The sequence below is a fragment of the Mytilus trossulus genome, chromosome 11 (assembly GCF_036588685.1).
Source record: "Mytilus trossulus isolate FHL-02 chromosome 11, PNRI_Mtr1.1.1.hap1, whole genome shotgun sequence".
NCBI classification, from domain to species: Eukaryota; Metazoa; Mollusca; class Bivalvia; order Mytilida; family Mytilidae; genus Mytilus; species Mytilus trossulus.
Genome location: NC_086383.1, coordinates 39,085,924 through 39,102,021, shown reverse-complemented (window position 1 = coordinate 39,102,021; position 16,098 = coordinate 39,085,924). Strand labels below are relative to the sequence as shown.

General features: G+C 33.0%; 1 protein-coding gene across 3 annotated transcripts; it reads left to right on the top strand.

Moving 5' to 3' along the window:
* Positions 1-400: 400 nt before the first annotated feature.
* On the top strand, positions 401-14,109 carry LOC134691079 (cholecystokinin receptor type A-like). Of its 3 annotated transcripts, XM_063551282.1 has the most exons (3): positions 409-499; positions 8,364-8,487; positions 12,415-14,109. In XM_063551282.1, the coding sequence occupies exon 3, from the start codon at positions 12,668-12,670 to the stop codon at positions 14,045-14,047; it is 1,380 nt and encodes a 459-aa protein (XP_063407352.1). In that variant the 5' UTR covers positions 409-499; positions 8,364-8,487; positions 12,415-12,667; the 3' UTR covers positions 14,048-14,109. The 3 variants fall into 3 exon arrangements, with proteins under 3 accessions (XP_063407354.1, XP_063407352.1, XP_063407353.1); XM_063551284.1 differs by lacking the exon at positions 8,364-8,487 and having other exon boundaries at positions 401-499; XM_063551283.1 differs by lacking the exons at positions 409-499; positions 8,364-8,487 and adding an exon at positions 6,110-6,223.
* The last annotated feature ends 1,989 nt before the right edge of the window (positions 14,110-16,098 follow it).

Here is a 16,098-nt window from a genome sequence, read left to right as displayed (position 1 = left end):
TAAATTTCCATTGTAATGATAGTGGTCTCCCTTGTGTCGCTATACACAGATTTTGTCAATTGATATGGAAATCATAATTCATATAATTATGAACATAATAGCAGGATTTCCTGACTATCCATTCCAAGTACTTAGAGCGACTGGTTTTGCAGGGGTGCGGGACTTTGCTCCTGGATGTTTTATTTTTTATAGTTATTTAGCTCTGTTCTTTCATGTCTGACATATTACTTTTAATTTGAGAGTCCCTTTGATAGCTTTATTATTTTATTTTTTATATTTTAAGGCAAATTATTCTCATTGTGTATTGTTTACATTTTTATCCATTCTTCTTTATTTCATTAACCCCATACAAACCCTCATTTGTGACATAATATTAACGGTTAATGCTATAAGTGTGAAATACCATTAACAAGAGTTGTGTATATATCACTTGTATGGTATGGTTATAATATATTTGTTTAATTTCAATATCAAGTATATGAATGAATATATAATTAAGGTAAGAAATGTTTCGTCTTTGTATCACTATTCTGAATATGATAATTATAATGCTAATACATCTTATCGCTATTTAGTTCAATCCGGGAAAAACAGTGATTTATACAACTTCCTGGTTGGGTCCGGTGGCCGAAAATAGAGTATTCCAGCAGAGAGCTGAGGGAGGAAAACCTTTAGAAAGCGATCATCAAGAAACTTTAATAGAGTATGATCCACTTTTTTCGAAATTAAAATTGAAGTAAAAAAATATTTAGTTTGAAATATGTACTGTAGTTTAAACAGGTTTCATCAAAAAGTATCGTAAATGGTGAATTGTTTAAACAGGGTCCCAGATAGCTTTAACTGGATGACAAAGTTGTGTAATTTTAGAACTTATCCGGAGTGGAATAAATAGCGATGATATAGGCAATGCATGCTGTCTGAAATTTGAAATATGTCAGTGTCACAAAAGTATATTGTTTATTTGTGTTTCAGTAACACACCAATTTTATACTAAAGTATACAGCTTCTTTTGCATACTAGGTACTATTCCTGTATCAAAAAATCTGTAGTACTGGAAATCAAATTGAGAATGGAAATGGGGAATAGGTCAAAGAGACAACAACCCGAACATAGAATATATCTGCTTTTAATATTCAGCTATTTTGTTACTTTACAATTATTGTATTTTACAGTACGTGATTTGTACATAAGATGCAATACATTTGAAATAAGTATATAATATTTTTTGTCACACCGTTTATTTTTCACCATTTTTAAAGTATGTCTGTTTCAAATATCTTAAAGTTATGATTTTCAAAAATGGAATATTGTGATCGCTTTTGATATTATTTCTGTACTAACATTTTTGTTAAAATCATGTACTGTAAAATACAAGTAACTCAAATTACAATAATGTTCAAGTCTAGAAATAGTACTAAATACATAAAGTAAATATCCAGTACTACAGAATTTAAGTACAGATATAATACCTTTGCAAAAATAGCAGTATTTAAATCCCTTCCTCTAAACTGGTTAAACATAAAATCAACAAATCCAAAAGACACGAAAAAACCAAAGGGATAGAAGAGGGAACGACAAGGGGGAGGGGATATGTTTTTTTTTTTATTTTCTAATAAAAAAAAAACTTTGTGATCCCCAAGTTGATGACTAAAAATATTGTGGTCAAGCTTGAATTTAAATAATTTGGTTCATAGCGAAAAAAAAACCAGTAACATATGTTCGCGAAAAAAGAAATTCAGACCCCCATATCATAGAATACGCATGCATTGCCGAAATGTATGGTTATTTAAAGGTAAAAGAATGTCGACATTGAAAGTGAATCAAAGGTAAATAATTTGATTGACTAATGCGATCCACAAATATTTTTTCTTATACAGGTAAAAACAACGATAAACATAAATTTATGATTTATAAAACGAAATTCAACAGACCTATAAAAATCTAATTGCACGAGCTGCTTATAGATATAGGAAAATGTGGTGTGAGTGCCAATGAGACAACTCTCCATCCATATAACAATTTAAAAAGTAAACCATTACAGGTTAAAGTACGGCCTTCAACACGGAGCCTTGGCTCACATTTATCTATTTATATCTCTGTTTATGTTTTCTTCGCTTATATGGTCATAGAAGGTCAACTCGATAGGTAATTAGATGGCGTCTGGGCTAAAAGTCACAACCATTATAGGTCAAGGTGCATTCAATACAGAGATTTTGCTCACACGGTACAGCAAGCTATAAAGGGCCCCAAAAAGTTACTAGTGTTAAATCATTCAAACGTGAAAACCAACGGTCTAAAATATATATATATAAAAAACGATATAAACATTTATGAACCACAAGACAAGTGCAAAAAATTGCAGCGGGATTAAACGTTTTAATGGTAGCAAACCTTCCGTTTATATTGTCATTGTGTTTCCGTGGCTAACATATGGTCTTTTGCAGCAACAAAGATTATCATTACTTTCCCTGATACTAGTACACACAAAATTATAAAACGCCAAAGACTAGAAACTACCAAAGGGGGTAAATTACAAAGTTACCAATCATAACAATACTGACAACATTTTAGAAAAAAATGTATTGAAAGAGAAAATAAAATTGTGGAGCAGGATCAACTTACCCTTCTGGAGCACTATGTAGGTTCTATTTCTGTACTAAAAATATGTAGTACTGGAAATTTACTTTAAATATTTAGTACTATTTCTTTACTTTAAAATGATTGTAATATTTAGGTACTTGCCTTTTACAGTACTTGATTTGTACTAAATATTTTGGTACAGAAATGATACAATATTCCATTTTTAAGAGATTTGAAATAGAAAAACTTTCAAAATGCTGAAAACGTAACGGTAGTAACCAAAAATATGTAGTACCTAAATTTAAAGTACAAATTAAGTACTGTAAAATATAGGTACCTAAATATTACAATAATTTTAAAGTAAAAAAATAGAACTGAATATTAAAAGTAAATTTCCAGCACTACAGATTTTTTGGTACAGAAATAGTAGCTGTGTAGCCTAGTCTTTATTTGATTTGATTTGCTTTATTCTATTTTTTTCTATGCGGTGTTTTGTGTATTGCTATTTTTAATAATAAGAAGCTGTAACTCATGACTGCCAATGAAAAAACTTTCCACAAGAGATCAAATAAAACAGAAATGGGTCTGTTTTAGGGGTGTTTTGTTGCCATGGCTCTGTCAGTTTATTTTCGACTTTTTAATTTGATTGTCCCTTTGATGTCCTTTTCTTTCTTTTAAACTAAAGTACGCGAAACAAACACTTAATAAAAAAAGCTATGAAAATCTTAATCCTTTGCAAAAAAGGGGGGTTGAACATTCTCCGAAAAGGTTAACGACAAAAGCTAAAGGCTCATGTACTGCGAGAAACTTCTTAGATAAAAAAAAAACATAGTCCCAACATTACGCACTTGTGAAGCCTATGAAATCAGATAGGCAAAATGATACTTTAAGACAAACATTCTGAGAAAATGGCATCAACTTTTGATTTGAGGGGTTAAGGAGGAGAAGTGGAAACAGATCTAAACAGAAGTGTGCAGAAACGATGCAAATCCTTGACACATAAAACCTCAAAACGGAAATAAAAGATTTGAAGGACATCGTGTTAGTAAAGTTCAAACAAAACGTTCAACAAAATGCAAAGATAAATTTCAAAAGGGGAAGTCCATAAAAAAACTAACAAAATTGATATTCCAAGTGGTTCAAGAGTAGCCTCAAGTAGAAGACATTGCTTAACTGTAAAAACCCGCAAAGTGGAAAGGGATTAATATAAGTTGCAAAACTTGTTTCCCAATCCACTATAAACAAACATGTTTAAACTAACTGTAAACTTCCTGGCTTGCCTAATTGCGAATAACTTTTTTTTTTGTTTAGTCTAAATGAAAAAATAGAATAGTAAATGAGATATTGTAGAAATATGTCAAATTAAAATGAAACCTAAAATATTTGTTTTCGACCTAAAAGTTATCAGATTCACCAATGACTTACTTAATTCGGGTTTAATCCACCATTTTCTACTGTAACATAAGAAAATACCTGTACCAAGTCAGGAAAATGACAGTTGTGTTCTTTTTGTTTTATGTGTTTGAGCTTTTTTTTTTGTGTTTTGGTTGTTTGATTCAGGGCTTTCCAATTTGAATTTTCCTCGGATTTCAATATTTTTGTATAATATTGTTACTTTTTACTACGGACAAATGTAATCAGAATTTTTTTTCGTTAAGGATTATTGAAAACTTATCATAAATGATATCCTATATATCATCATCATTGATTGTACTTAAAATGCAGTCCCTTTTGTGCGTAAAACGCAAATGTCCTCACAAATTAGCTTCGATTTTACATGCGTTCGTTGTATTTATTGCTTCAACAATTCTCGACAGTACAAACACGTATGCAATGTTGATGATTGAATCGTCAATCACACGTCGAACTTTTTTCCACAAATGCCATAAAACCACAGTCGTTAATGTATCAGATATGTATCTCTTTGTGATATATCGTAATCGTAACAGCTATATAGGTACATATTTTTGACAAATACAGTCAAACCTGCTTAGATCCCAGATCTGTTCATTGTGTCTTTTTGTTTCGGGATGTATAAGTGCCCGGCCACGTCCACTTGTATTTTTGTCCATCTGATGAGTTAAGCCTATTTCAACTGATTTTTATAGTTCGTTCTTATGTTGTACTGTTATACCACTGTCTAAGGTTAGGATGAGGGTTGGGATCCCGCTAACATGTTTAACCCCACCACATTGTTTATGTATGTGCCTGTTCCAAGTCAGGAGCCTGTAAATTCAGTGGTTGTCGTTTGTTTATATGTTACATATTTGTTGTTCGTTCATTTTTTTACATAAATAAGGCCGTTAGTTTTCTCGTTTGAATTGTTTTTCATTGTCTTATCGGGGCCTTTTATAGCTAACTATGCGGTATGGGATTTGCTCATTGTTAAAGGCCGTACGGTGACCTATAGTTGTTAATGTCAATGTCATATTGGTCTTTTGTGGATAGTTGTCTTATTGGCAATCATACCTAATCTTTATAACTATTTATATTCAGAGATCACCTGCATTAAGAAAAAACTGTGTAAAAAGATCATCAATGTTTAGATCCCCCTGTAGTACATTTCATATCAATTGAGCCTATTGTAAAAGACCACCTGTATTAAGATATACCACTTGAATTGCTCTTTACAAGTGGTATCGTAAAACAGGTTTTACTGTACATGATAAAGTATGTAATTTTTGTATTCAAAATATATGAAAAGGGTAAAGTACTAGATATCGCAGCTGTCTATTCGTTCAATTAAAAGATTAAAATGCCCCCTTTTCGAATATCTATACACTACTTAACACGATAATCTCAAAACTTAAGAAAAGGAACACTTTGGCATAAAAGCAGTAAAAGGTTCTCCAATGCAAGAAGGTTACCCAAACCTAATGGTCATTGTGTAGGATTTCTAAGTTTCTGATATCTGTTGCACACGTTATTAACAATATTAACTGCGGTTATTATTAAGTTAAACTTTAAAAGTGTAAAGTGTAATTCTTTAAAACCTTTAGATAGCCGAGAACAGCTACGACTTCTTAGTAATATAACAATCTAATTTTCACATATCAAGTGATTGTTCTTACTAATTACATATACAGATATTGATTTATAGCACCTTTTGTTTATTTCTGAACCGTATGGCTCGTGTCTTTGTTCATACTCAACAACTTGAATAACGCAATTCTTCTATATTTTACTTAATAATGCAATGTGCACCCCTATGTACATGTAGTTAGGTCAGTGTTTCTCAAACAACATTTTCATTGTTTTGTAAGTTGTTGTCTTAATGTTGAAATTTTGTCATTAAGCCAATTTGACTATTCTTAACATTCTCGGATTTACGATTGTTGATATTCAACTATATATATATAATGTTAGGTTCACCCCCGTGTTGTTGGTTTTGTGTTTTGCAATCTAACCGGGTATTTCTTTTCTATGATAATGCTTTCTTACACCCCCCTTTTTTATAGTATTGTAACGTTGCATTATTTAGGTCTGTCAGTATACAATTGTATACATCTTAGTCGCCTTCCGCTTTCCTTCTAAAGTCCCTCTACTACTTGTAATATCTCTTCATATATTTCCGGCAATTGACATCAAGAATTACTTGGAGATAAAGTTGTACATATATGATATAAGTATTTACTAATGAAAGGTATGTATAAATTTGTTATGTTTTAAAAATTAATGCTTTTACGACAGGAATGATCTCGTTTCCTTAATTTAATAAAAACTATATTTGCAAGAGTCAGTGCTTTAGTATTGAGATAAATTACAGCATACATTTTGATATTGTTCGTTTATATTTAGTCTTAGTCGTTTATAATTTTCTTAAAAGAAGCTTAGGTTCAAACTTCTAACGTGCTTGAAAAGTTAAAGTTTTTAGCTATTTGTGCTGGCTTCAACGTCAATTGATTGATTGACTTTTGGTATTTGACAAAAATTTGATTGATATTAGTAAAAATTTGATTGATTGACTTTTGGAAGTATGTTTTTTTTCATGAAGGTGTGTTGTTAATTGGTGACGGAAACCATAGTGCCTAGAGGAGGGATATATTTCTAGTTAATTTAGAAAGGAGTTGAACCCCGCATCCACATGGGTGTTGACATCCTATGAACAGTAGTTGGCCGGCTACTAAGACCACTGTGTCAGTGTGGCCCCGCGTGACTTTTAAACCGCACAGTCGTCTTAAAAACTGTATCAATTCATTTAGACATCAGTTTGTCTTTAAGATGCCTTCATGAGTTTGCTAAATCTATATATTTCTATATTTATGTGTGCATCGTTTACATGGTCATCGGAGAACTTCGAAGGTCAACTCGATAGTTAATTTGATGCCATCTAGACTAAAATACACACAAAACGAAGCTACACATTACCGAGCCCATGTCTTATGAATTGTTTATTTTAGATTTTTAAACTGTTTAAAATGAAATATTAAAAGTTGTGCTTTCATTATCATAAATAATGGTGCTTTTTGTTGTTTCATATGATAATATCCCATTAAATGTTGCTCTTATCTTTTTAATCGGTATCCTATATAATGTTTCTATACGTTGCGCTTATACATTATTGTCGTTAGTTGTTTTATAGTATCCAAAATACTGTTGACCTAAAAAAAAATCTGCCAACTGAAGAAAAAACATTGGGGAAAGGTAACTATAGATATCGTACGGCATTTAACAATGAATAAAACCCATACCTCATTGAAAGCTATAGAAGGCATTGACTTGACAACTTAGTGCATTGCGGACCCAGAAATATTCTTAAGATGCTGCCCATTAAGTACGTGTCAACTTGGTACCTGATCAAGTCCATGTTACAGTGATAATCTTAACAATCGATCAAATGTATTCCAACATAAGAGGACCTGGACCACTTCTTCCTTTCCTAAATCCGCCTCTGCAACTGTCCATCAAAATTAACATTATTATTATGGCTATGTTTTATTATGCCCCACCTACGATAGTAGAGGGGCATAATGTTTTCTGGTCCGTCCGTCCGTCCGTCCGTCCGTCTGTTCGTTCGTTCGTTTGTCTGTACGTCCGTTCGTCCCGCTTCAGGTTACAGTTTTTGGTCAAGGTAGTTATTGATGAAGTTAAAGTCCAATCAACTTGAAACTTAGTACACATGTTTTCTATGGTATGATCTTTCTAATTTTAATGCGAAATTATATTTTTTAATCATTGAACAGGGACACATTTGTGTTATTATCAAATAGCATTTGTGTAGTAATCAGTCAGTAAATCTCATGAACAAGTTTAAGTTTTGATTGTTTTCTTTAATTGATAAATAACTTGGCTATGGGTTTTATTTTGAGATAAAGCATTGTTCAGGGAAAAGCAATATGACAACCCTTTATATGAAAACGCATGACATAGTTAATCTAAATACGTATGCTCCCATGGCTATATATAAAACTTTAAAAGAGCAATATGTTTATATATAGACTCAAATAATTTCCGAACTTACTTTGTTTTTCCCATAAAATTTAGCGACATGAAAACATGTAACACCGAGATTATCTGAATCATGTGGGATGGTGGTTTTACAAATCACTTGATTCGTGTTGTTCGTGTACTTTTGTTTTTATTAATTCAAGTTATGATTTCATTTATCGGAAACGAAAGAAAATTTTGATGAAAATATAACAGCATTCATAAAACGCCTTTATGAACTGGAGAGAAAATATTACAGACTATTTAATTTTCCTTTCTTTGGATATTAATTAGGTTTCGATGAAAATGTATTATGAAACATAAAGATATTGAATGACTGTTTTACTTTCTTATAGGTTAAGTGCAATAGGATGTTGTCACAAGATTGGCACGCAACGAAAATTCCTTCTAAATTATGTTATAATTAGTTTGCTCAAATTTACATATTTCAATCTAACAAAACAATAGCAAAAGGAAAGGGTAAGTCCAGATAACTTTTTACCAAGCATACATGTACATTCACTAATATCAAGATTTGTTTAATCAAATCTCTGTTCTATATTAGTAGGAAATCATCGTTTGATTATCAAGGCCTGTATGTTAGACTTTTCAACAACAAAAAAGAGAAAAGATAATGATTGCAGCAAGAACAATAAAGACATGCTTAAAATGTGTGACATTTAAAAAAAAAAATTGCGATTTTCAAAACAAATTTTAATTAATTGTCGAAACCTTTGTTGGTGGAATATAAGATTGCAATATTTCCACAATCGTTATAGATAGAACAGTACTTCAGTATTGGATTCGGAGGCGGATTAGGGGTGAGGAGGTTACGGGGGAGGGTGATTAGTTATTATGGAGCTACATATCGAGTTAGTTCATATTAAGCTTTTTACACAGCCCAATCTTAACGATGTCATGTTGGTTGGTATCTCCTTTTAACGTAGTAATGATAAGGAAGTTTTCCATTTTCATCACTGAGTAATTATTTAACACCTTGCATCTGAGCTTTATACAATACAGAAATTTATAATTTTTATTTGCAGGAAATTTTGTCTTCATTGTGCTGCTGCTCAAACCATCAAAAGATAAATGTTGCATCCACCTCATAACCTTCTTTTTAGTTCTTTAAATAATGCATGATGTATGACCACTCTTATATTTAAATCAAGGGCAAACAAAAAGGACACGAGTTTCTTTACTGTGTATTAGCTTCCTATAAGCAAATCATCTCCATTTGGAGTAGTTGCCCTTTTCTTACTTTTTAGCTCACCTGGCCCGAAGGGCCAAGTGAGCTTTTCTCACCACTTGGAGTCCGTCGTCGTCCGTCGTCGTCGTCGTCGTTAACAATTTACATTTTAAACTTCTTCTAGAGAACCACTGAAGTGAATGGAACCAAACATGGCATGGATGTTTCTTATGAGGTGCTGACCAAGTGTTGTTACTTTGTAGCCGATCCATCATCCAAGATGGCCGCCAGCAGGGGACTTAGTTAAACATAGGACCCTATTGGAAATGCATACAAATGACTTCTTCTAGAGAACCACTGAAAGGAATAAAACAAAACATAGCATGAATGTTCCTTATGGGGTGCTGACCAAGTGTTGTTACTTTGTAGCTGATCCATCATCCAAGATGGCCGCCAGTAGGGGACTTAGTTTAACATAGGACCCTATGGGAAATGCATACAAATGACTTCTACTAGAGAACTACTAAATGGAATAAAACCAAACATAGCATGAATGTTCCTTATGGGATGCTGACCAAGTGTTGTTACTTTGTAGCCGATCCATCATCCAAGATGGCCGCCAGCGATGACTTAGTTTAACATAGGACCCTATCGGAAATGTATACAAATGACTTCTTCTAGAGAACCTCTGAATGGAATGAAACCAAACATGGCATGAATGTTCCTTATGAAGTGCTGACCAAGTGTTTTTACTTTGTAGTCGATCCCTCTTCAAAGATGGCCGCCAGCGATGACTTAGTTTAACATAGGACCCTATGGGAAATGCATACAAATGACTTATTTTAGAGAACCACTAAATGGAATGGAACTCAACATGGCATGAATGTTCCTTATGAGGTGTTGACTAAGTGTTGTTACTTTGTAGCCGATCCATCATCCAAGATGGCCGCCAGCGGCGGACTTAGTTTAACGAAGGACCCTATGGGAAATACATACAAATTACTTCTTCTAGAGAACCACTGAATGGAATGAAACCAAACACGGCATGAATGTTCCTTATGAGTCGCTGACCAAGTGTTGTTACTTTGCAGCTGATCCATCATCCAAGATGGCAGCCAGCAGGGGAATTAATTTAACAAAGGACCCTATTGGAAATGCATACACATGACTTCTTCTAGAGAACCACTGAATGGAATGAAACCAAACATGGCATGAATGTTCCTTATGAGGTGCTGACCAAGTGTTGTTACTTTTTAGCCGATCCATCATCCAAGATGGCCACTAGCGGGGGACTTAGTTTAACATAGGACCCTATGGGAAATGCATATAAATGACTTATTCTAGAGAACCACTGAATGGAGTAAAACCAAACATAGCATGAATGTTCCTAAGGAAATGCCGACCAAGTGTTGTTACTTTGTCGCCAATCCAACTTCCTAGATGGTCGCCATAGGGGGGACTTTGTTTAACATAGGACCCTATGGGAAATACATACCAATTTTTTTCTTTTAGAGAACCACTGAGTCGAATGAAACCAAACATAGCATAAATGTTCCTTTCCTTATGAGTTTCTGGCCAAGTGTTGTTAATTTGTAGCCAAATTTTATCTTTTTTTATGAATTCTAAAACCCAGATTGTTTCAGGTGAGCGATACAGGCTCTTGAGAGCCTCTAGTTACATTTCTGATAACATTTAGTGACTTGTTAATAGCATTTTATCGTTCAGCGATGAACACTGTGCGGGACAAATTTGCCATTCCAGGATTGGCAAATTTGACTTTTTCGGTTAACAAAAGATATCAAAAATATTTCTTGCCCAAGTGATAGATAATCAAAAATATTAAATTTCCCCCTATGTCCCATCATGTCATCGTTGTTACTGGGAATATTCAAAGTTCCCCTGGGAAAAGTTAAAAGTTCCCATGGGAACTACAATTTCACATGGGAACCTTTGGTAAATAGTTTCCTAGTTTCATGAATCAACATTTTTGGATTTAAGAAGTAAATACTTTTCTGAAATTTTTAAAGAAAATTGCACAAAACAACAACATGACTTAGATAACAATCCTGTACAAACGTGTGTACTTCCTGGTTTCTTTCCTATGTCGATCCGATACATGTATGATATACATAATCGAGCTTAAAGTACATATGCATGTTTACAATTCATTAATATATGCAATTTGACGATACAAGTAATAGATCTAAACATCACTTCAGCACACTAGGGTATAACGTGGTCTCTCTGAAGCTGCTATATCGTTCTCTGTCCAAATGCATTAGAAAGAGTGCCGTCTGGTCATTTAAAATGATTTTTCATCCTATTAAAATAGTTGTTGTAAACAGAAATAATCATAAAATAGTCACTTGATTCCTCTTTGAATAAAATTAATGTCATATCATATTTCATGTACTTGTGTTTGTACCAGCCGACAAAGCAGACAACAATGTGACAGTGACATGACGTTAATGCTATTATGAACAGACGTTCTTATGAATGTAATTATAAACTCTTCTACATTTATAGCCTTGTGCCCAGAGAAATTTAAAAAGTATAAAACCAAGACGCCGCTACATCTCAGCTTACGTTACGCTTTGCATGAACATTTGAAAGTCCGTAGTAGGTATTGGCTACTCTAACTAGTCCAAAAAAAAATCAAATTTCGTTTCTTGACTTCTATTACGTGTTCTACGACATATCTATCTGGGCTTTAAAATAGTTTCCTTCTATTTGACAAAGAACTTGCTATGACTAAGTTAAATTATATTAGTAAGAAATAATAATTTGAACTACTGTATTCGATGTATAAAGGACGATTATACGAATTTCTGAAGTTGCTGGGGTCTAATTAATCGCCGACGGAATATACATTTTCAACAGTCGCTGGGAAGTCCTATACGCGAGAAAAATCTATTTTGTATGTTAATCCTAATTTTATTCTGCGTTTTCTTGACATAATATTTAATTTCATTCTGCTTTTATGCCGCCTCCACAAAAACCTGTGATAGTTGCTGTATGTACATGCATGTACAAGTACTTTGGGTTTTCTACACTTACAAAATACATTTTCTAGTGTCATTGCCCTTTATCTAGTTATATCATCTTAAGAGGAAAAGGCGTAATTCAGCACGCATGTACTTAAATCTGCATTTAAATTTATAAATATAAAGAATCTACTTACTACAATTTATTTACATGTCATTGTACATATTTTTCAGAATTATCAATTGACATACAAGCTTCTCGTTACAAGAATACTTAGTATTAAGTGAGAGGCTCAGGCCGACTGAAGAAGACGAAAGAAACTTTAGCAACAACTGGCGTAGCTATTCTTATAGAGGTATTTTCTATATTTAGATCACGACCGCTTGACAATTCAACTTTGAAAATGAAAATTGAATTGTTATCTAGCTACTACATTTCGGATTAGTTATAATAAAGGAACAGCGTTTGTTTAATCGATCGTTCAAGATGTCGTCTGCTTTTCCGATCAACCAATCAGATTTCAATATTACAACTTATTCCTGGATGTCTACAACTGTTGACCAATGGAATATTAACGTTACAAGTTCCTTTCATAATATGAGTAGGTTTAACAACGATTTTCCGAACGCAACTACGTTTGTAGACTATAGTTTTTTGGTGCCCTCGTTTATATACGTGTGTTTGTTGTTATTGGTTGGATTGCCAGGAAATGCACTAGTTATCTACGTTTATTTATTTAAATGGCCGAAATCAACATCTCGTGTTTTCATTCTTGCTCTCGCGACATACGATATGATAAATTGCACAACATCAATGCCTACTGAACTAGTAATTTTGTTGAATTTCGAACATTTCGACTATCCTGTCTTGTGTAAAATTTCAAGATTCTTAACAGGATTGATTAACAATACGACAACATTTCTGTTAGTCGTTATAGCAGTGGACCGATTTAAACGAATTTGCAGACCTCACAACAAACATATCTCTCCCAGACTAGGGAAAAAGTTAGTATTTATTGGGACTGTTTTTGGATTATGCACTAACTGGCCAATGTTGATACTTTACGGCACGATGACAATTCCTGGTGGGAAAACGTGTCTGATAGACGACGAAATGTTAAAAACGAATTATCCAATATATTTTGTTTTATTCTTATTGTTGGGACACTTTGTAACAGATTGCATTCTTATAACTCTGTATGCCTTTGTCGGTAAAGCAATATGGAACAGGAGACAGATTCTGAAATCAACAAGTGTAAAAGTTCCGAATCAGGAAATATCTCAAAGCAGTTACACAGTGGATGACCTTGACTCAATCGAACAAGAACAGAAGCGAACTCGCCTTGCCTCGTTTGTATTTTGGCACAAAGTTTCAGATGAATTTCGAAAACGGAGTAATACAGCAGATAAACTTAAACCAAAGAATAGTCGATACACGCCACAAAAGAAGTCAACATCCCTTTTTCGACGAGCTCTATCAAAGATATCTTTGAAAGAACAAGGCAACAAAGCTCGTGTAGGAAAGACAACTCTGATGTTATTTTTAGTGACTGTTGTTTTTATAGTATCGTTCATTCCGTATACAGGAATGGTAATTTGGCGGTACGTTAATCCGATTCATGTGATGACCCTTTCATTTACTGGGAAATGTATCTATCAAATGACTTTGAGGTCATACTTGATGAACAGTGTCTTGAACCCTATTGTTTACTGTTTTGTGAGTAACCAGTTCAAAATTAAGTGCAAAAGAGCTTTTAAACAATTTTTTTGCTGTGGTAATTCAAAAAATCCTAACTCGAGGTCTGTGTCAGGAGCACATAGTGGAAACGAACACACCGAAATGAAAGCAAGAAAAAGTTCAAAGTAGTCGTTTTTGTCTGAAAGATGTAATAAGTAATACAGAAAAATAATAAAGAAATTGTTACTTTTTCTTTGCGGTAGAATTAATTCAAGGTACCACTAGGGTTTGATTCGATGCTGATCCTTGCATCTTCCAGCGCTCTATTATCTTTATTTGTGTTTCATTTAAAATAACATGATTGAATAGCATACTACCGCATTCTAGAGAAAGTTATTTCTAGCCAAAGGAGTGACATGACTAAATGGGGCTTGGACCCGATATATGTACATTGTATTGTTAAAAAACAGCCAATATTTATATTGCAGAAGCATTCTTCTATCCAATAAATAACTGAAAGTTTACATTTTAACAATTTTGTAAAACTGCTATATTTTGGGGCCAAAAAGGTAAGGAAGACCCTTTTTGGCCCCAAAATATAGCAGTTTTACAAAATTGTTAAAATGTAAACTATCAGTTATTAATTGGATAGAAGAATGCATCTGCAATATAAATATGGGCTGTTTTTTTAACAATACAATGTACATATATCGGTCCTAGCACCATTAAGTCATATTAAATTACTGAAATCTTCACAATTCTAGCACTTTAGTTAAATTTTATACGGTTTCCGTGTACAACGAAAGTGGCCGTATTCGTGTTCATCCTAAATATTGAAATGTAAGTTGTATTTGATGATAATACATAACATATATAAAGGTTGATGATGAACACGGATGCAGCCACTTTCATTTTTGACAAAAACCATCTGAAAAGTGACATTTTTCGGCATATTTGGTAGATTTTTCATATTTGAGCTTGATTCGAATCGTTGTTAATTACTAAATTAGTTAATATCTTTCACATAAATTAATTGAATCAAAGGAAATAGACACTTAAGTGTTTAAAAAGTGGTAAAAATCATTCGTCAGATTAACCTGAAATTTGAGGCCTAAATCTGGCCTTGCCGGACCTATTCCTTTGCAATGGCTTGTTTCTCAAAAACATAAATCATCCTTTTTTTCTACTTTTTAAGGTTCTTTATTTATATACTATCAATTTATAACAATTGTTTAAATGCTTGTTACTTTGAAACAGAGTAACAAACCTTCTTAATTCTTACTATAATTATATACCCCACAACAATTTATTTAGATTTATAAACATTAAGATCGATCCTAGGTCACGAATTATTTACAAGTACTTATTAACAAGAGTCTTAACTTATCATTTCCTTTGACACTGTTCCACTTATAGAATAACATAAATATTTAGGACTTAGACACTCACATAAGATTATAACCTCTCGACACTACATGTATTATAATGACCTTCATGTTTATATTTTATAAATAAAAGTGACCATAATAAAAACAAAAATTTGACAAACAAGAGAAATAGAAAAAAAGTAAACATTTCTTATATTGGTCCTATGTGTATGTTAAACTTTTAACTGGATATATGTAGAAATTTTTCTATCATAAGTTGGCTTGGATATGTTTTCAAATCTAGAATGATTGGCTGGTGTTTTTTGCAAGTCGTTTTAACATTTGATTGATTTTCTTTAGACGCATATGCCATTTTGAAAAGTTGATTTAAGTTTATTGCTAGCCGTTTGACGGGTTCATTGGTGTTCTTTGCTAGCCGTTCCAATGGTTCAATGGTGTTCTTTGTTATCTGTTTGAATTGTTGTTTGGTTTTCTTTGTTATCTGCTTAAATTGCTTCAAATTTAGTATTCTTAAGTTTGCTTGTATTTTACATGTGTGATTGGTGTTTACTGGTAGCCGTTTAAATGATGTTTTGGGGTTCTTTACTAGCCATTTAAATAATGTATTGGTTTTCTTTGCTAGCCGTTCAAACGGTTCGATAGTTTTCATTTTACTTACAAGAATCAACCGACTAATCGATTCAAGGAGATTTATAATCAATAATTTATTGCGGTTAACTTTATGAGTCATTCAACAATTCATCTTGTCATGTGTTGCTTATTTGCACTAAAACTGCGTCCTGGTTATAATTGAGGTTAACCATCCATTCGGCAATCATCGGTAGAATTCGCTACTCTCCTTAGTTAAGACGA